The 17,823-nt window shown below is 46.9% G+C and overlaps 2 protein-coding genes across 3 annotated transcripts in view; one reads left to right on the forward strand and one right to left on the reverse strand.

Moving 5' to 3' along the window:
• The first annotated feature begins 3,483 nt into the window (after positions 1–3,483).
• GSG1 (germ cell associated 1) lies at positions 3,484–15,523 on the forward strand. Its single transcript, XM_007064087.3, has 5 exons — positions 3,484–3,802; positions 7,653–7,700; positions 10,596–10,748; positions 11,190–11,301; positions 14,117–15,523. The coding sequence occupies exons 1-5, from the start codon at positions 3,484–3,486 to the stop codon at positions 14,439–14,441; spliced, it is 957 nt and encodes a 318-aa protein (XP_007064149.1). The 3' UTR covers positions 14,442–15,523.
• The window catches only part of FAM234B (family with sequence similarity 234 member B), a 28,359-nt gene continuing 26,054 nt past the window's right edge, over positions 15,519–17,823 (reverse strand). For both annotated transcript variants that reach the window (XM_007064086.4, XM_043544708.1), the window contains exon 13: positions 15,519–17,680. In XM_007064086.4, coding sequence (XP_007064148.1) covers positions 17,675–17,680 — 6 coding nt within the window. In that variant the 3' untranslated portion in view covers positions 15,519–17,674. The remainder of the gene's footprint in view (positions 17,681–17,823) is intronic.

A 17,823-nucleotide genomic window follows, 5' to 3' on the forward strand; every position in this document is an offset into this window, starting at 1 on the left:
TTCTGCCAAGGAGAATACTACTCGAAGGATCAAGGGAACTCAGCCTCCATAGCCCATTTAGTCCCTCACCACTCTGTTGTGATTGCCAACAATGGGACCAGCTAGTATCAATGGTGGTTGTAGTTTTTTGGGCTGCTAGGCATTAGGCTGAGAAACTCTGACTCATTTTGTACGGGCTACCAAACATCCATCAAATGGGAGTAATTGGAGGCTCCTCTGTATTATATTGAAACTTTTTCCTCAGTGAATGCAGGTCACTCTTTGCGCTTAATCCCAGCCTGCAACACCAATCTCTTCCCGTATAATCTCCCAGAACAGCTGTGCCGTGATTGCACTGTGGATTATAAAACAGCTCAAAACAGCTGCCGGCTGGAAGGGAGAGCATTTAATAATCACAGGGTATTGGGGGGCTGGGTGGGGTTGGGAGGAGATGAAGGAGAAAGAGCTTTAGAATCAGTTTGTTTTCTTGAAAGATCTAGCTGGTAGATGCAGGAGAGAGCAAGGCAAAGAGTGAGTCCTACAGCTGTGCCATCCACAAAATAAACAACAGCACGTAAAAGACCCACCAGCAAGGTAACTTCTACTCTCCTTTATTTCAGAAGGTTAGCAGCAGAGGCTTTCCAGATGCCAGAAGCTGTCTGACCAGTTACTGGCAGTAAGTGCTTGGCTTTCATAGAAGGAAACTTTTCCGGGTGTGTTTGTCTAAGGAAGTTATTCAGGTTGCCTTCTCTTTCCTAACCAATGTCCTCCTCTCTCTCAGCTCTTCTACATCTTCCTGGCACCACCATTTTCTGCCCCTTCTTCTTCCCTTTGCCCCAGTCCTAAGGTATTTAGAAAATTATGCAGATTCTAAGATGCTGAGACAAATACAGCTGGACAGAATTTTTTTCTCATGGAAAATTTAGATGAAAATAAAAAAAATTGTTTTTGATAAAAATTTTAATAATAATGATTGATTCTAAATCCCTTTTTAGCAAGTGCCAACAGAATAATTTTGACCAAAAAAAATGCTGAAAAATGGAAAACTTGGTTTTCAGTGGAAAATTTTCAGTTTTCAGGTTTTCTGCTTCAGATGAAAACCTGGATATTTTTGAGGAAAGCAAACACTTTCTACAAAGAATCTGTTTTCTTGACAATCTTATCTTCATCAGAAAAAAGTGTTATTGGACATTTTTCCCCTCAGCCCTGGCCACAAACCCTTAACTAATACTGTGCAGGTGGCAATCATCTGCTTCCTGGACACTGGTAAGGTCAAACATGCCTTCAGATTAGAGACTGAATGAGTAACTCTGTAGTTGCGGCAACACCCTTCCCAGGGTCATTAAACAGGGAGGTTGCTGAGTAATTGTCCATGGAGTGGCTCACAGGAGGAAACAGAATCCTGAGCAATAGACTTTGAAGGGAGAGGGAAGGGCATTCTCAGTGGCTGGGTAGTTTCTTACCTTTGCTCAATTCATTCTGCTTGGGCACATTTGTGCCTCTGGCAGTGTTTTGAGGCTATGTCTACACTTCCGGTGGCATACAGAGTACGGACTTTGCAAACCTCCTACCACAGGTATACACAGCAGTGTAGATGGTGATGCACTGCTTAGGTGAGTAAAGACATGCCAGAACCATAGGGTATGTACTCCACACAGTCGCTCTCTGCCCAGGCAGTGCCTCCCATGTCTACACTGTAGTGTCCTGCTGCCTCAATGCAGCCCTTCCCCACCACAGGGAAAAACTCCGGCCCTGGGGAAAGGCTCTGGCAGGTGGGAGGCTCCTTGCTGCTGAAGCCTTTCCCCGCTGCCCCAATCCCACCAGGGTCTTTCATTGCCTTGTGTAGCTACATACTGCAGTGTGGTTGCAGCCTGATTTTCACTGCAGCCTGCATGCTGCCATCAGTGTAGACAAGGCCTTCTGTGTGGTGCAAGGCTAGTCAATCCTACTCCCACGCAAGAGGGAAAGTTGCTCCATCTCAGGCACTGTCCTTTACTGATCAGACTTAATGAGCCTTCTGGTTAACAGCGCAGGGGTTGTGGCCTCCTTGGGCCGTGTCCTTGTAAGTTATCACGAGTGAAGCCGCATTCCATCTCTCAGTATTATTTATTTTTGGTGTTTCCCAAACATTGAAAAGGGGGTGGTCCCTGCTTTGGGGAGCTCGCAGTGTAAAGGCAGACAAACAAGCAGACAGAGGTTAGGGGAAAGAAGGCAATTCATATACTATCACCTCTACCCATGGTGAGCAGCACAGCTGAAATAGGTCTTTAGGAGAATCTTAAATATGGAAAGGTAGGAGCCATGCCAATGAACTCAGCGAGGTTGTACCATGCGTCGGGGGTGCCCCATGGAAGAAGGCACATGAGAATCTGGCAGCTGGACAGATAACATTGAAATACTCTATGGAGTGTTTTGCTGGGAGACCTCAAGAGAAAACCCCAGCTTTCTGGGGGAAAGTGGTGTGGATTATTCAGCGGGGGTGCTCTTTCCTCAGAGTGAGAAGTGGCCCAGTGCCCTGACATACTAAGGTGCTGTTGGAGTTGCTGGCTTTCAAATGAATTGTAACATAGAGGCTTTTATTGTCATTTAAGATCTTCACTACACTTTTTGCAAGAGCAGGGGTGTTGCCATCCCAGTGCCCCACTCAAATTCTGATTTAAGGACTGGTAGCTTCCAGTGTGGGAAGTGCTGCCTAGTAGGGAGTTAGGTTGGGGAGTCAGGGTTCCTAGGTTCTCTTCCTGAGTCTCTGATCCGGCGTGTGACCTTGGTTAATTCATGCAACCTTTCTCTGCCTCAGTTTCCCTTTCTGCAAAATGACTACATGCATGTTTACCTCTCACAATGTTGGGCTAAATTAATTAACCATTATCTGAAAAAAAAAATGCTTTGCAGCCCTCCAATAAAATGTGTCCGGGCATTGCAAATGTGCATTGTCCTGGGGTACAATCATCTTCCTCGCTTCCTGCCCAAAGCTGATGCGTGGTGTTCCTGGGAGCTGTTTAACTGCTGCGGCATGCCACCTACCTCACAGGTGCTTGCATTTCATGGCCCTGATCGTTTCATCAGTTTTGTGCACACAGCTGTCGCTGAAGAGAGAAACTTCACTCACTTTGTCACGGAAGGAGTATTCCCTGAAGTCTATTCTCCAGTCCCTTTGTCCAGTCCAATTTTAAATGGCTGAAGCAACCACTTCCCTCGAGTGACTATTCCACAGTCGAAGGGGTCATGCTGTCAGGAAATGGTTTCTCATTCCTGAGTGAGGGAATAAGACGCCCTGAGGATGACAGAATGTTCTGTTTCTCCTCCCTGCCCTGACACACACACACACTTACACATTTTGGTGGGATACGACATAGGCCCAGCTCCTCAAAGGCATTTAGGTTCTGACTGCCAGTGAAATCAGTGGAAGTGAGGAGCCTACACACCGGTGAGGGTCTGGGCCATTGTGTGCGGGAAGGGAGATGCATGGCTGGTATGTGAGTCCTTCATGTTTGTTTGTTGCAGATGGAACTGCTGAAGATCCTGCCCTGGCATCGTGCTGTCTTGGCAGTTGTCCTGAATCTGCTGGCTCTCAGCCTCTCTACCACAGCCTTGCTTGGCAGCTACTGGTGTGTTGGGACCCAGAAGGTGCCCAAGCCTTTGTGTGGCAAGGGCAAAGCCACCGAATGCATCGGTGTGCACGTGTCCAGTGGCGGAGGTGCTAGCAATTCCTCATCCCAGGATGCAGTGCACTACAGCTGGGAGACCGGGGACGACCGCTTTGCCTTCCGATACTTCCACACTGGCATGTGGCTTTCCTGTGAGGAGAACATGGAAGGGCCAGGTAGCATCTCCATCAAGGCAGCCTCAGCCTCATTCTTATTACAGCAAAATGCCTTTAGTATCAATGATAGGTGCCAGGCTGACAACACTAGGGAAAGGTACCTTCTCCATATCCGCAGAATGGGTATAGCTGGGGCAGTGGCAGTGCCTGCCTTCCACCCAGACCCACAAACCACACCACCATACTTCATCCCTAGGTGAGGGGAATGATGCGGGGGGAGTTGAATGGGCCTTGGAGACAAGATGAGACTGTTAACAAAAAGGCACCTTGGCACTATTTGTGGTAGGCGGTGGTTTTGTAATGTCCACATCTGTCCCAGCATGAACTGGAGTAGCCTCCCTCCCCCAGTTCATGTCACGTTCAGTAGGGGACGGAGCCTATGTGGTGAGAGACAAGGTGATGGCTTTATGCAGGGCTGACCACTGTTATTGTTTTCATTGCAAGTACCATAACCGGAGGTGTTTTTCTTAAAGCCCCAGGCCCTGGAGTCCTGTGAATAAGAGAGAATTTCAACTGTCATTTAAAAAACACCCCCCCACCAAAGTTTCTCTCCCTCAGAGTTGTGGAGAAAAGCTTGCAAACCTGAACCCCAAAGGTGCAAAAGAGGGAGTATGAACAAGAGGCTTATCTTTAGAAGCTCATGGTTTGTGGGGGAGGTGGGGAGGACACAGTCATGCTTTTTGAATGCTTGGCATTGGCAATATGCTTCATGGCATCTTTGTGCCAACCAAATTCTGCCTGTGCTGGGGGGCTGGTGTGGCCCCCAGTGAAATTTAGACTGGTGGTGCTGGTCTAATTTATGGCAACCTTACCCAGGCTGCCTATGGACTGCTCCACAGCCGAGAGCCCTTTAAACATGCCTCCCATCACCCTGACTTGCTCCTGAAGGCTGCTGTGTTATACCTTGCATTTGCTTTTGTTTTGTTGCATAATTTTGTTTTTTCCTTTTTGGTGAGTCTTTGTAAGTGTTATGCAAATAAAATTCTTTTCTGCTTCAAAAAAAAAAAAAAAAAACTCTCCTGTAGCCATCTGGCCCGACCCTGTCACACTATGTTCACAGTAATATTTATTTTTCCTTACTCAGCCAGCCAGTGCAGTAGCTTGACTCATAGTTGTATCATTATCTGCAAACTTTATTTCTTTACTGCTTGTCATTAAAGTCTTAGGTATTTCACAGAAAAAAAAAAATCACCCTGACTTGCTCACCCCACCCCTGCCTCGCTCACCCCACCCCTGCCTCAACTCCTGTGCTGCGGGTTTTGTCAGCCCCAAGTCACACCTGCTCTGCGGGAATTCTCCCCAAGCCAATCTTTATGGCATATCAGGGTCAGAGCTAGCCCCAAAGGCAGCAAACAGCTAGGTTGAAATTAATAATACAGAAATGAAAGGTGTTTTAGCCCATCCCCATTCCTCTGTGCCAGCCAGCATTCCCCCTTCCTCAAAGGCACTCACAATGGAACTTGTCAGTTAAAGAAGGCATTCTGTGCACTATTTCTCCTTCTGTGATCTGCTGGGATCAGCGCTTGAAAACAGAGAGGTCACAAATTAAAAGCAGAACAACAATATTTAAAAAAGCTTCAGTCACTCTCAGGTCTTGCTGAGAGGACTGGTTTGTTCTGGGCATTGTCAGGAATGGTTCAGAACAGGGTGCACTTAGGTGGGAATGCTTAAAGCTGTGATTAATTTCCATGGCAATACCAGGGATGAGTTGGGAATGAGACTCCATCATTCGACTGAGTTCAAGGTGTTTTCAGAGCTTTAACAGGCCTCTTGGCAGTACTGGAATAACAGTGAGGCATGAAGGGAAGGAGATCTGATAGATTTGAATTTTACTAATGCATTTGGTACAATTTTTCATGAAATCAGACTCTCAACATTAATTCAGACTGGCTTGAATATAGCCCCTGTTATGATTGAAGGACCAGAAACAAAGGATTATTATCAGCTGCAAAGTATTGAGTTGGGGGAAGGTGTCTCGTGAGGCCACTGCACAGCTCAGCATTATGGCCAGTGTTGTTAATAACTTCATTAAAGTCTAGATGAGGTAGTGAACAGTGAGTTAATGAAATCTGCAGATGGTACTGTGCTGGAAGGAATCTTGAACACCGAGAGGAAAGATATAATATAAAGGGCTTACAGAGATTAGAATTGTAGGCAGAAAATAACAAGATGAGATTCAGCTGGAGAAAAAAGGCAAGCTAATATATATGGGGAAAATTATCTGTCCAGGGGCGATTCAGTGGGAAAGAGAACTCTGGCAAGCAGTTATGCTAAGAGGTTTTAGGGGTTATAATGGATGTGTGGATTAGACAAAACTTTGCACTGGGATATGGCAGCCAAAGCAATTTTGGATTGTATATGCCTAAGGGTGGGGAAGTGATAGTGATTTTGTATTGAGGGGAGAGTCAGAGTTTCCTTTGGAGAAGGGGTGTCCTGTTCTTAAGAAAAAGTACATCCTTCGTCGGGAAGGAGCTGTGAGCTACTTTCTGCGGGACGAGTGGCAAGTGAAAATTCCATGTCCTAAGTGGGAGCTGACTCTTCTAGTGCCTGTTATATGAGCTCCTTAGCAGAGGCTGGAATCAACCTGCTGAATGCAGCCCAGAGTATAGCTGGCATGAGGGCCCTGGTGGAGTTAAGCCTCCTTCATAGGTGCAGCAGAGACTAGATACAACTCTGGATATTTTTAAAATCTTGGCCAATTAATGAGAACATAATACATTCTACAGACAAGTCAATGCTCATCTTTCTGCCATTGTCAAGAAGCAATGGCTGAGCTTAGTTTGGTGCCTAGGGTATTCTGGCCTGTGTGTGTTGGGTGGATTGGATGGCAGTTGATAACTGGCCTGGAGCAATGTCTCTGACTCACATCAGAAAATTATATATGAAAATTATAATGGAGTTTCTAGTCTCTATATGACAGGTTTCAGAGTAGCAGCCGTGTTAGTCTGTATTCACAAAAAGAAAAGGAGTACTTGTGGCACCTTAGAGACTAACAAATTTATTTGAGCATAAGCTTTCGTGAGCTACAGCTCACTTCATCAGATGCATCTGATGAAGTGAGCTGTAGCTCACGAAAGCTTATGCTCAAATAAATCTGTTAGTCTCTAAGGTGCCACAAGTACTCCTAGGCTATATATGGAAAGTGGATGGGGTAGATTAGAGTTCCATGTCTCCTAGTGAAAAAAGGTAGATGGCCTGTCTATGGAGATTAGGATATATATTGTGGTTTTCTTAGCATAGTTGAAGTGGGACAAGAAGCACCTCTCTGGTTTGTTCATGGAGCGTAAGAGGAAAAGAGGTGGTGTGTTTGGCAAATAACAGGCAGGCAAATGGAGCATGGGCCATGTGATGAGTTTGAGGGTTTGTAGCTGATACTGGAAAATCATGAAATAGAAGAGTGGGACAGAAGTAAGTTTATGATCTCCGAGCTGAAGCTGGGAGGGGTGAAGTTATAAAGTTAAAGCAGCTTGTGGAACTTCTATGACAGCAAAGGAGCGTTTTCTCTCATCATAGCTTTCTTTTAGTGTTTCGAATTTATAGCTATTTACTTATACTCAACTGTACTTAATTTTTTTTGAATGTACACTAGCTTTCTCATAAGAGCCCCATCTGAACTAGACAGACCATTGTCCTTCCGTCCCCACCTTTCTGCACTGGACTCCTAAACCAGATCAAAGCAACCATCTCTTTGGTCAGAAAGACAGCAGACTCTAGGAGACCTTAAGATAGGTAGAGCCTGCAAGCTTGAGAAATCAAAGAGGCAACTAAGGTGGAATTTTTTCCCCTCCATCCTCCCCTACCATCTTTTGAGAATCCATATAATCTGAGCTTGATTGTGTTTGCATTTCAGATGAGAAATGTCGTAGCTTCATTGAGCTTTCACCCCCCGCAGAGAGAGGTAAGAATGAGTCTTTTCTTTTTCTCACTAGCGTTGCCCAATGCACCGTCTAGAGATTGGGGAACTTCTGCAGGTTGAGAGGGTGCTGTAGGCACCTAAAGGGTTGGGTAAAATCCTGGCCTATTGAAGTCAAAGTACTGAAGATTTCACCCCAAATGTCTACCCAAAAAGCTAGAAATCTAAACCTTCCTCACATAATTTCTGGTACTTCCTGCTGTCAGCCCAACTGGAAATGTGGCAAAGACAGCCTCTTTTGCTGTGTTTCAGCATGTCTAATCCTGGTCATAACCTAGAATGCACACAGGCAATCGGTGTACATGATAAATAGTAACAGAGCTGTACCATCGACTCGACATATGATCTTGGGCAAGTCACTTCTGTCAAAAATTTGAAACATGGCCACAATTTTGGGTGCTTTAATTTTTGGGTCCCAACCTGAGACACTCGAGTTCTGAATTTCAGTCATTCTGAGCATCCACTACTCCAGCTGAACAGGAGCAGTGGGTGATCAGAACATCTGTAAATTGGACCCTAAGGGTGAAATCCTACTCTCACTGAAGCCAATGGCAAAACTTCCATTGACTTCAAGGCCACTATTTTGGGGTACCCACTTTTGAAAATGTTGGTCCTACTTTCTCTTTAAAATCGTGATAATAATGCATACCCCACCTTTATAATGCACCTTGAAATCTACGGAAGAGAAACGGAATATGTAAGCAAAGAATTCTTAGTATTAACAACTTTCCCAGATGCATGCAAGAGACCTGCTTTCATTCTTAGTTTGAGTCAGAAATCTCTACTGTAGGTGTCAAAATATAAAACACATAGACAGGGCCTGTGGCCAGATTTCCATGGGCTGCTGTGCAGGGCCGAGTTTGCTGTGGGTTAGGATCTGTGCAAGGGAGGGGAGTTTTGTGTTTTATTGTAGAGGGATTGAGTTCTGGTGGCAGTCAGGGAGACAGTAAGTTGCTGTTTCGTTTTATCCTGTTACATTAATAAATATATACATCTACCCTGGTCTCCTTGGGAATAACAAATCTGTATTTTTACTGATGGCACTTGTTAGTTAAAAACTGACCTGTAGTCACAACGGAAGCTATTTCTACTGGGTAATTTAAATGTTTGTGCTTTGCCTATCCCCAACTATCTTTGCATGGATACATTATTCAAGCACAAGGTCATCTTCCTAGTCTTTCAGTATTAATTAGTTTTAACATGTGTTATCCATGATCCACTACTAGGCTCAATCCTTCCTCACAATAGGATTCCCTATAAAGGAACAGGCAGAAAGCTTGTTGTATTTAAATTACAGTTATTAATTATTCTAACAGGTAGAACTACAGGCTAAGTCAACTCTACAACAGATGGACCAAAACCAGGAGTGGGAATTACTTGTGAACTTACAGAATGGAAAATGATATCCAGAAACAATTATGCAAGAACTTAGTATAACTAGATGCTTCCTGCTCCTTATCAAAACCTGAACTGCAGAATAGGGAGACGAGTCTCCCAGCTCACCTTGGACTTCTCCTGCATTGGGTCTATATGGCTTATTTGGAGACAACCCAGTGATCACTTTTCCTTCACTGGAGTAGTATCAGGGAGGAGCTGGACAACTGGAGTCTTGAGCCCTCCTTAGCTCGAGGCTTACCAGGCAGCTCAGGCTTTCCCCATACAATCACTTTCCACCAGCTCCAGGGAGTTGGCACTCACGTTCTTGGCTCAAAGCCAGACTCCTGATGCATAAGAGCTCAGCTTCTGTGCTCAAAGGCAATCCTGTTCGAGCCTTGTTATTTAGCCAAGGCTGAAAAGAAGCTTCTGGAACTGGCATTCCTGGTCTCCCAGGTGACACTGTGATGTCACCTGTCATCTAAGATTCCAAACTCCATCACAGTCCAAACTAAGGCTTTTGCTAATTGCACAGGGGATGAAACAGGACTCCCAAATGTTTGATTTTCAAATGGTCTTGTACAGATCCTAATTAGTATCCATAATATTTTATATAATTGGAGTAGCTTAGAACATCCTGTAGGAGAGCAGAATAATGTCTATAGAAGTTAGGAGATACACTGTACGCTACACTATTTAATACAATATCCACATCTGTTATTATATAGTACAATATAAAATTAGAGATGGGGTGCCAAATCTTGGCTGCATTCCATCCCCTTTTCACTTCAGGAAAACAACTGGTCCTCCCCATCTGGAAATGGGGGAAGGGGACTCCTTGGGTGGCATAGGGCTGGCATAAGGGCTTTATGTTGCATTCTCCCCCTATAGCTCTTGGCATAGGGTCATGCCAGAGGTGGGTATGTTGGGAGAAGGAGGGAGTGTAGCTGACATTCACCGGCCTCTGGCTAATTTGAGCCATTGGTCAGTCCTAAAGCCACCTTCCCCCTCCCTTGCAGTGAAAGGTACAGCTCAATTTCAGGGCTAGAGTGTCTATTAGTAGTAATGGTGGTTAGAGCAGGGGACTGGGAGACAGTCGATCACAGTACAGAGATGTTACTGGACCCCTGTGTATAAGATCATCTCCTACTTTTCTGAGCTCTACTCAACTGCCCTAGATGTACCTGTGTAGAGGATTCACACAAGACCTATGCATATAATTTAAACCCTAATTTGAAGGCTTAAGTGGTATATACACATCCTTTTGAGGCCATCTGCACAGGGGTGAATGTCATCCCTGCAGAATGGCCACATTCTTTTTAGCCAGTGTTTGGCTATTCACTCCACATTGCTCAGCGGGATGTGGGGAATGTCTGGAGTCTTCCCTCTCTCCCCAGTTTATGGTGGGGATCCTTTGGGGGGTCAGGGTCGGGAGGGCTGTGGCAGGTCATGACCCCATTTTGTGCTGACTCCGAGAGGTCTCTTCTTTCCTCTGGTTTGTGGCAGGAATCCTGTGGCTGTCGTTGGGGTCAGAGATGGTCTACATCAGCTTGCTGCTCATTAGTTTCATCCTGCTGCTGATAGAAATGCTGTACTCTGGGAATCCAGTCTGCGGGCTGAAGCTCAATGCCTTTGCTGCTGTCTCCTCTGTGCTGTCTGGTTGGTGGTCCACTGCAGACATGGGGTCATGAAAGCAATCTGGGGTGGCAGCACAAGTGGCTCAGGGCAGGGAGTGAAACTCATCAAGGAAAGGATTCAAGAAGTCCTTCAGGGAAGAAAGTGCAGCCAAGACCTCACACATTCATTAGCCTCAGAGTGACAATGGGGGGCAGAAGGGGAAAGGGGCCATGGAGAGAATGTGGAAGTGAGAGAGAGAGAGAGAAGGAAATGGGCAGCGTTGAGGAGAATAATGAGGAATTAGAGGAGAGACAATGACACAGGTTGAGCGAACAGGGCCCAAGGGTGGAGATTACTTAGCTGCTGAACCTGCTGAGCGGAAGGATGGATTTGGTTCTAAGCCTTAGTTCCTAGACAGAAGAACAAATCAGTTGGCCCTGGCCTCCACTGTGACAATTGTGCCTTCCTGTCCTCTTGCTTTAGGCCTGCTGGGGATGGTGGCTCACATGATGTACTCACAAGTCTTCCAAGCAACTGTCAATCTGGGGCCAGAGGACTGGAGACCACACTCGTGGGACTATGGCTGGGCTTTCTAGTATGTGAACTGTGAGGCTCTCCACATCCTTATGGCTGTAGGCTTCAGTCACACTCCACCTCTACTTAGCCCCCTTGCCCCTGAAGACAGCTCCAATATGGCTTCCCCAGTGCTGCTTCTCTGTCATCCTTAGGTGTTTGCCTCAATCCTTGTCTCACACGGGTTAATGTAATAGATCTGGGATGGAGGAGAACCAGCTAGGTCACATCTGTCCACTCCCCTGACTCAGTGCAGGATTGCTCCCTGAAACATATATTCCCCAGAGTTTTTTGTCCAGTCCAATTTTAAATGAACCAGGATATGGAGCTTCCACCCCTTACCTTGAGAAACTATCCTACAGTTTAATAGACCTCCCTATTTCAGAAGCTCAGTCATGCCTCTGCTGCTGCTGAGAGTGCTGCTGTGGCTACACAGCTATTTATACTCATGCTAACTCAATGAGAGTTAGTGTGAGTATGTGTACACGAGCAGGGGAAATCACACCCCTCGTTCATAGTGCACACGTAGCCTAAACGCCAACTTCTCCAGCAGCACAGTGCCCCCTGACAGCATACTAGGGCACTGGCTTAGTACTGAGTCAGAGGGGCAAGCATCACCAAATTAAGTTCCCGATGTTCCCTGCTTAGTCCATGTAAATACCAACCAGGCTCAATCCGGCTGAGCTTGTGCAATCTGACGACCACCTAGAGCTGCGGGCTAGGGTAAGTGCCCTGACCTTCACTACCAGCCATTTCTCTAGAATTGGATTCATCCATCCTCTCCATTTCATCATGGTTTGCTCATAAAACTGACACACTCCCGCATTTGAATATAAACAGGGGCAAGCTTAGGGCTCAGCCTCCCATCACATCCCACATGGCCATCTGAACCCATCAATGTGGATGGTTTAGGTGTTATTTTGCATCTTGTCTATAAACTCGTGCCTAGAAACTACAGTGCCTGGCGCTCTGCTGAAATGATTCACCAGAATCCCTCCTTTCCTGTGGTTTCACAATCTGTCTCCATTGCCACCTTCTACGTGGGCCTCCTGTTGCTTGCATCAGTCAGTATAACACTTTTGCTGTAATTATGAATCTGCAGTCCTGACCATAGCCACCTTAATGCTAAATGCAACATACTTCTCCGTATACAGCATCATAACGGCACTACAAAGTTCCATCACCATTTATGCACAGTGCAAGATCCTCCTCATAAATGTAGCGAACATGCATTAAGGAAGCTGGTACTGGTGCATTCAAGATACTGAGCACAGTGTCTACTGCTCACTATTGTCCCTATACAGTCATAAGTCACAGGAACATTGTCTCTTCCACAGGATAACAGGAGCCACCTGTTTAAGAGGGAAAATAGGCATAGTGCCAGAGACCATGTAGTCCCGATAATGGTGTTTTGAGGGTATGGCTCAAAGAAGTGTTGGGAAACTCTGGGACTGAGGGACACAACCAGAACACAAGACTTGATCAGACTACTGATGCATTACATTTGGGATCCTTCTTCTAGCAGTGGCTAATACCTAGTGCTTTGGAGGAACACAGAACTCCAATAAAAGCATCTAGCCAACGGTGCTATCTTGCAGGGCTAGGAGGGAAGCAGGAAGGTTCTTTCCTGACCCAGACAGTGATCAGTTTATAGCTTGAAGCATGAGATTAGATTATCAGAACTACATTATTGGCCATAAAATGATCCAGACCTTATTAAATCTAGTTGCGATGTTTGGCTTTGGAACCTCTGGCTGCATTCTATTCCACTGACTGTCTGGTTACTGTGTAAAGTATTTTTTGCATTGGTTTTAAGTTTACTTGCCGTTAACTTCAAGGGACTTCAAATCAATTCCAGGTCAAAGTATGGGACAGTATAAAAAAGATGGCCTGATCAGTTTTCACTGTGCCCTTCTCAATCTCTTCTCTGAGAAGTCCCTCACTTCTGCCACTCTAAATAATCTTATTTACATATTTCATCTCTGCAAGCCTGGCTGCCCTGATGTGGAGCTTCTTAGTCTCAGCTCTGTCTCAAAATAATGTGATCAAAACTGAATACAAATGATTAACATTGTTCTGTCCATTATGACGTTTTCCAAAATGCCATTTTAACTGCAGTTGCATGCTGGGCAGTATCCTCAGTGATCTATGATGAGTCCTGAGTATTTATTCCTTGGAGTTTCAAACCTAGATACATATAAAAAGTTTTTTTATTCTTAGGGTTTGTTTTCCATGTACGTAATATTGGCTTACTTGAATGTGAAGGGTTATTTTCTTTCTGTAATGATCCTATGAAAAGACCGTATCAAAAACTATTTGAAAACAAGACAAAACAAAGTATCCAACAGGAGCCATAGAGCGTGGTTAATGTAAATGAGGACTGCAAAATGAACAAGATACTCAGGATCTCCCTGGCTGGCCTGTTACTCTAAGGGGTCTGCCTCGGGATCATGCTTTCCAGGTGCAGATTTTCCAGCATCCTCCTGTCATTTTCTCTCGCTGCATCCACTTTTTTCCTTACGGCATTTTCCCCCACCTCTTTCTCTACTGTATGTTATGGATGTAGCAACATTTTACTCCATTTTCTGGGGGAAGGGAAGGGTAACGGAGGCAGGATAAAGCTCAAGGGCTAGAATGGTTTGGGCCTGGGCTACAGCTCTGGTCTATTTAGTTGATGTCCATCTCCAGTGAGTGGCCTCTGCCTGGTGTTCCAGAAGAAGGCCATTAGCTCCTTGCAATGCATCTGGTTCATTTCTTGACTCCATCATGCTTCTCTGACAATGGAAGACTTTATTAAGGTCCTCATTGCATGTGCTGTTCTCCTTCCCCTCTCATAGCATGGCCTGGGCCTCCTTCACCTGCTGCATGGCCTCTGCTGTTACCACTCTCAACACTTACACCAAGACCGTGCTGGAGTTCAAGCGTAACCACATCAAAGGCTACGATGGGAGCGTCAAGGACCAGTCACAGCACCACCAGTGCTTCATGCAGCAGCCGCACCACAGGGAGCAGATGAGCAGCTACTACCAGCAGCGAGACAAGCTCCTCCACTCCGTCTCAGAGGGGGTCGACTTTTACTCCGAGCTGCAGCAGAAGGTGCTGCAGCAGGAACCTGAGCTAGACGAGGTCTTGGGACAGTCCATCGGGGAAGATCACTGTTAGGGAGCGGGGAGCAGGCTGTTTGGGAAGTGGTAGGGAGATTGAGATCTGAACCAAATACTAGTATCATTGTTAACAAGTTCCCTAGGGTTCTGGTTCCTTTCTTTAACGCTTCTGGGGGGCTGGGAGGAGGGGAAGGCATGTGGTCACCGCTATCGATGTCTCTGGGCAGCACTGCAGGGACACTCACAGGGACATTGTGGCTTGTGCTACTAGAGCTGGTCTGCTCTCTTGAGGGCAATGGTACCATGTGAGTCGGGAATGGTAAACGCACGGCCATTTCCACTGGAAACTGTTATGCCACCTGTATCCTGAGGCTCCCGCGCTGCCACAGGGGTGCTATGGGAGCCATTCCAATGCCAACAGTACCACAAAAATGGAAAGGGTACACCCAGGGGGACAGTACCAGCTGTCAGCAATTATAATGGTGAGAGTCTGGAACTTTCCTTTTGATCATGGCATTTTGACCTCCATGTTAATAAACCCCTGAGGCTTTGGGCTATGTATGCCCAGCTCTATTTGCCACATAACTTGAAATGGGTCCCATTTTTCGAAACACCCAGTTGGCTGGAGAATGTCATGTCTGGCCCTTTTGGATTTTACAGTCAAACTCCTTTTGAGTTAAACTGGCTCCAGACCCTCCCCAAGAACAGCCAGAGAAATCGCTTCAAACCAGGAGTTTCCCACTGGAACGGGGATAGAAAGAGGGTCTCATTCCGCACTTGCCTTCCAGTCACCTCTTCCCTCCTCCACCCACCAATCCCCCTTTTAAAGCACCCATCACCTGTGGTATCCATCACTCCCGGCCAAGTCCTGTCTGCTCCCGTCCCCGCTGAGGCGCCCTTCTACACACTGTGCACCCAACCTCCTTCTCTTTGGGGCTCCCGTCTATGCCCCTTGCTCCATTCTTTCCCTCTTCAGGACCCCTGTCCATTTCGTTCCCACACAATCCCCTCAGAGGTGCAATGGTGAGGTCCTGCTCGCTCTTCACTCCCCAAATGCCCTTGAGGGAGCCCCGCCCGTAACAAAAAGCAGTCTCCCTTCCAGGCTAAGGAAAACAACGGTCACACACAAAGGGGATGTTGTACATGACATTTATTTGTTTCACTGCAGTTCACAGTTCCCAACAATATACAGACAGAGTCTTTATTCACAGTGGGAATGCACGGGAGAAATTCACAGTATTGGGGAGCTAGCATCACTGGACATTGACTATCACGCCTAGGAGTTTAAGGAAGCACCTCAGGGGAATTACTCCTTCGGGTAGTGACCCACCAGCCTTTCCCAGCAAGATGGGGTGGCGGGGGAGGAGGAAGCACATCCCTGTTCCTAACTTGCCTACTGGTCCTTACATTCAGCCACTACCAGCCAGCCCGATTTACAAACCAACCAACACATATAAACACCACACCCAGCTAGAAGAGAATAGAGGCCGGGCAGGCACCAGGACCAGAGCCCCTTATTACAGTTGTGCTAATATTTACAAAGCTATTTACACACAAATACCATCAAACATATACAGACTGTTCAAAGGCTCTGGCATTAATAAGGAGAGGCCCAAGGCCCAGCCTCGGGGTTGCAGCTACCCCTGAAGAGACTGCACAGAAGCATTTCACTGGAAAGAGAGCAAGAGAAATAAGCAGTGGGGAGCTGGGCCAAGAGCCCAGGGTACAGAGCCAACCACACCCATAGCTCGTGCCCTTTCAAAAGGAGGTGCCAAACTGTGCCCTCTCCTCAGCACTAAGAAAAGAAGAACTGGAGGAAAACAAAGGGGACATACTAGCTGGAGGAGAGAAAAATGTACCAAGCAGCAGCCAATTGGCCACTTTAGGGCTACAGTTCCTTGGCTCTGCCAAATGTAAAGGGCCAGCCTGAGAGAGGCATGCTGGGAAACCAGTTCCTATAAGAGGGCACCCTGCAGCGGGGAAAGTTAGTAGGGGCCAGACATCACCAAGGAGGCATTGTCCCTATGTCACAGGAGGCTTTACGGACACACTCCAGAATTGGAGCACAGGCCGTCGCACACCCCGAGACACAGAGATTACATTTCACAGAATTAAAATATACTGGGGAAAGATCTGGCTTTTGCACTGCGAGGAAGTTTGGGGGGAAAGTGATAATATAAAGCCCATCTTAATCCTCTCCTGATTCTGGGGCAGCTGGGAGTAGCACAGGTCCCCACTGTTAAGTCAGAGCAGCCTTCTGGCTATTCTAACTTATGCTACCTGGTGATGGCCATAAAGGAACAAAACTGCAGCTTGGGATCAGTTCAGAAAAGGGTCTCCTGGCTCTACCCCCTGCCTCCAGCCCCTCCTCCTATGCAAGAAGCAAGCGGGTTCAGAAAAGCCTTTACACCATCTGAGGAACCACTTCACACTGCTGAGATATTCCTGGGGCCACATATCCAGGCTAAAGTCTGCCAGAGGCACGGCACAAAGTGGTTGCACTTCCCTGTTCCTGAGGATCTGGCCCACTTCAGTTAACAAATTTGCTTTGGGATCCAAATGGTGTGATGTTCTTGTGAATATTGGGCATGTTTCTATGGAGCTCTGGGCCCGCAAACAAAGCAAGGGGAAAGGGCGACCTAGGAATGGGGAGCCGCTCCACCAACTACTTCAACCTGGTTGGGAGGGACAATTGGAGTGGGGACGTGGAACCTTTCTCCTCTGGAGCACACATTCCCAACCTGCCAAGGGCAGAGAGGGCTGGACGGTTCAGGAGACTGGGAACTGGACATGGAAAAGGGGAGTGCCCTGGTGACTGTAAAATAAAGAGGTAGGACAGCTGGTGGAGCCTCCGTGACCAGCCCTGCCACATATGAGCCAGGCAGAGGCTCCACTACAAAAATAAAGAGATTAGAGAAGAATGGCAGGAAATGCTGGATGGATACAAATGGGAGCTTCCTGGAACCAGTTCATAAATTAAACATACAAAAATATACATGTATCTATTCACAGCTCTACTGCTCTGCCTTCTCATTGCCATGTTACCTGGAAGGAAGCATGCAGGCAGGGTGTGGGGGGCAAGGGGTCACACACAGTTGCTCCCAGTGATGGCATCTGGCAATGGCAAACCCGGCCCTGCCATTCCACAGCAAGCGGGGGGTGGGGACAGAGAGAGTGCTCAGTCCCCACTCCCTGGGCACAGCGGACATCCTGAGGAATCGCCGAGCAGCTCCCCGTGCCCCACCCAGACCACACGTCCACCTGGCTATTGAAACCTGATGGGCCAACATGCTAGAACTGGAGAAAGAGAGAAAAGTCATCAGCCAGGCAGAGAAACGGGCTCATGGCCAGGACTCTACTAGCCCCAAGTCCAGGCAGGGGACCCCTGCCTTCCCCATGTTCCCCACTGCCCTTTGTCCCCTCCCCAGCTACCATCCCCT

This window comes from Chelonia mydas, chromosome 1, assembly GCF_015237465.2.
Source record: "Chelonia mydas isolate rCheMyd1 chromosome 1, rCheMyd1.pri.v2, whole genome shotgun sequence".
In the NCBI taxonomy this organism is placed as follows: domain Eukaryota; kingdom Metazoa; phylum Chordata; order Testudines; family Cheloniidae; genus Chelonia; species Chelonia mydas.

What these genes read in the sequence shown, in the direction of transcription:
- GSG1 (XM_007064087.3), top strand. Translation starts at nt 3,484, where the DNA reads ATGGAACTGCTGAAGATCCTGCCCTGGCATCGTGCTGTCTTGGCAGTT. An exon ending in TTCACCCCCCGCAGAGAGAG is followed by an intron (nt 7,701 to 10,595) that starts GTAAGAATGAGT and finishes GGTTTGTGGCAG; the next exon opens with GAATCCTGTGGCTGTCGTTG. An exon ending in GACTATGGCTGGGCTTTCTA is followed by an intron (nt 11,302 to 14,116) that starts GTATGTGAACTG and finishes CCCCTCTCATAG; the next exon opens with CATGGCCTGGGCCTCCTTCA.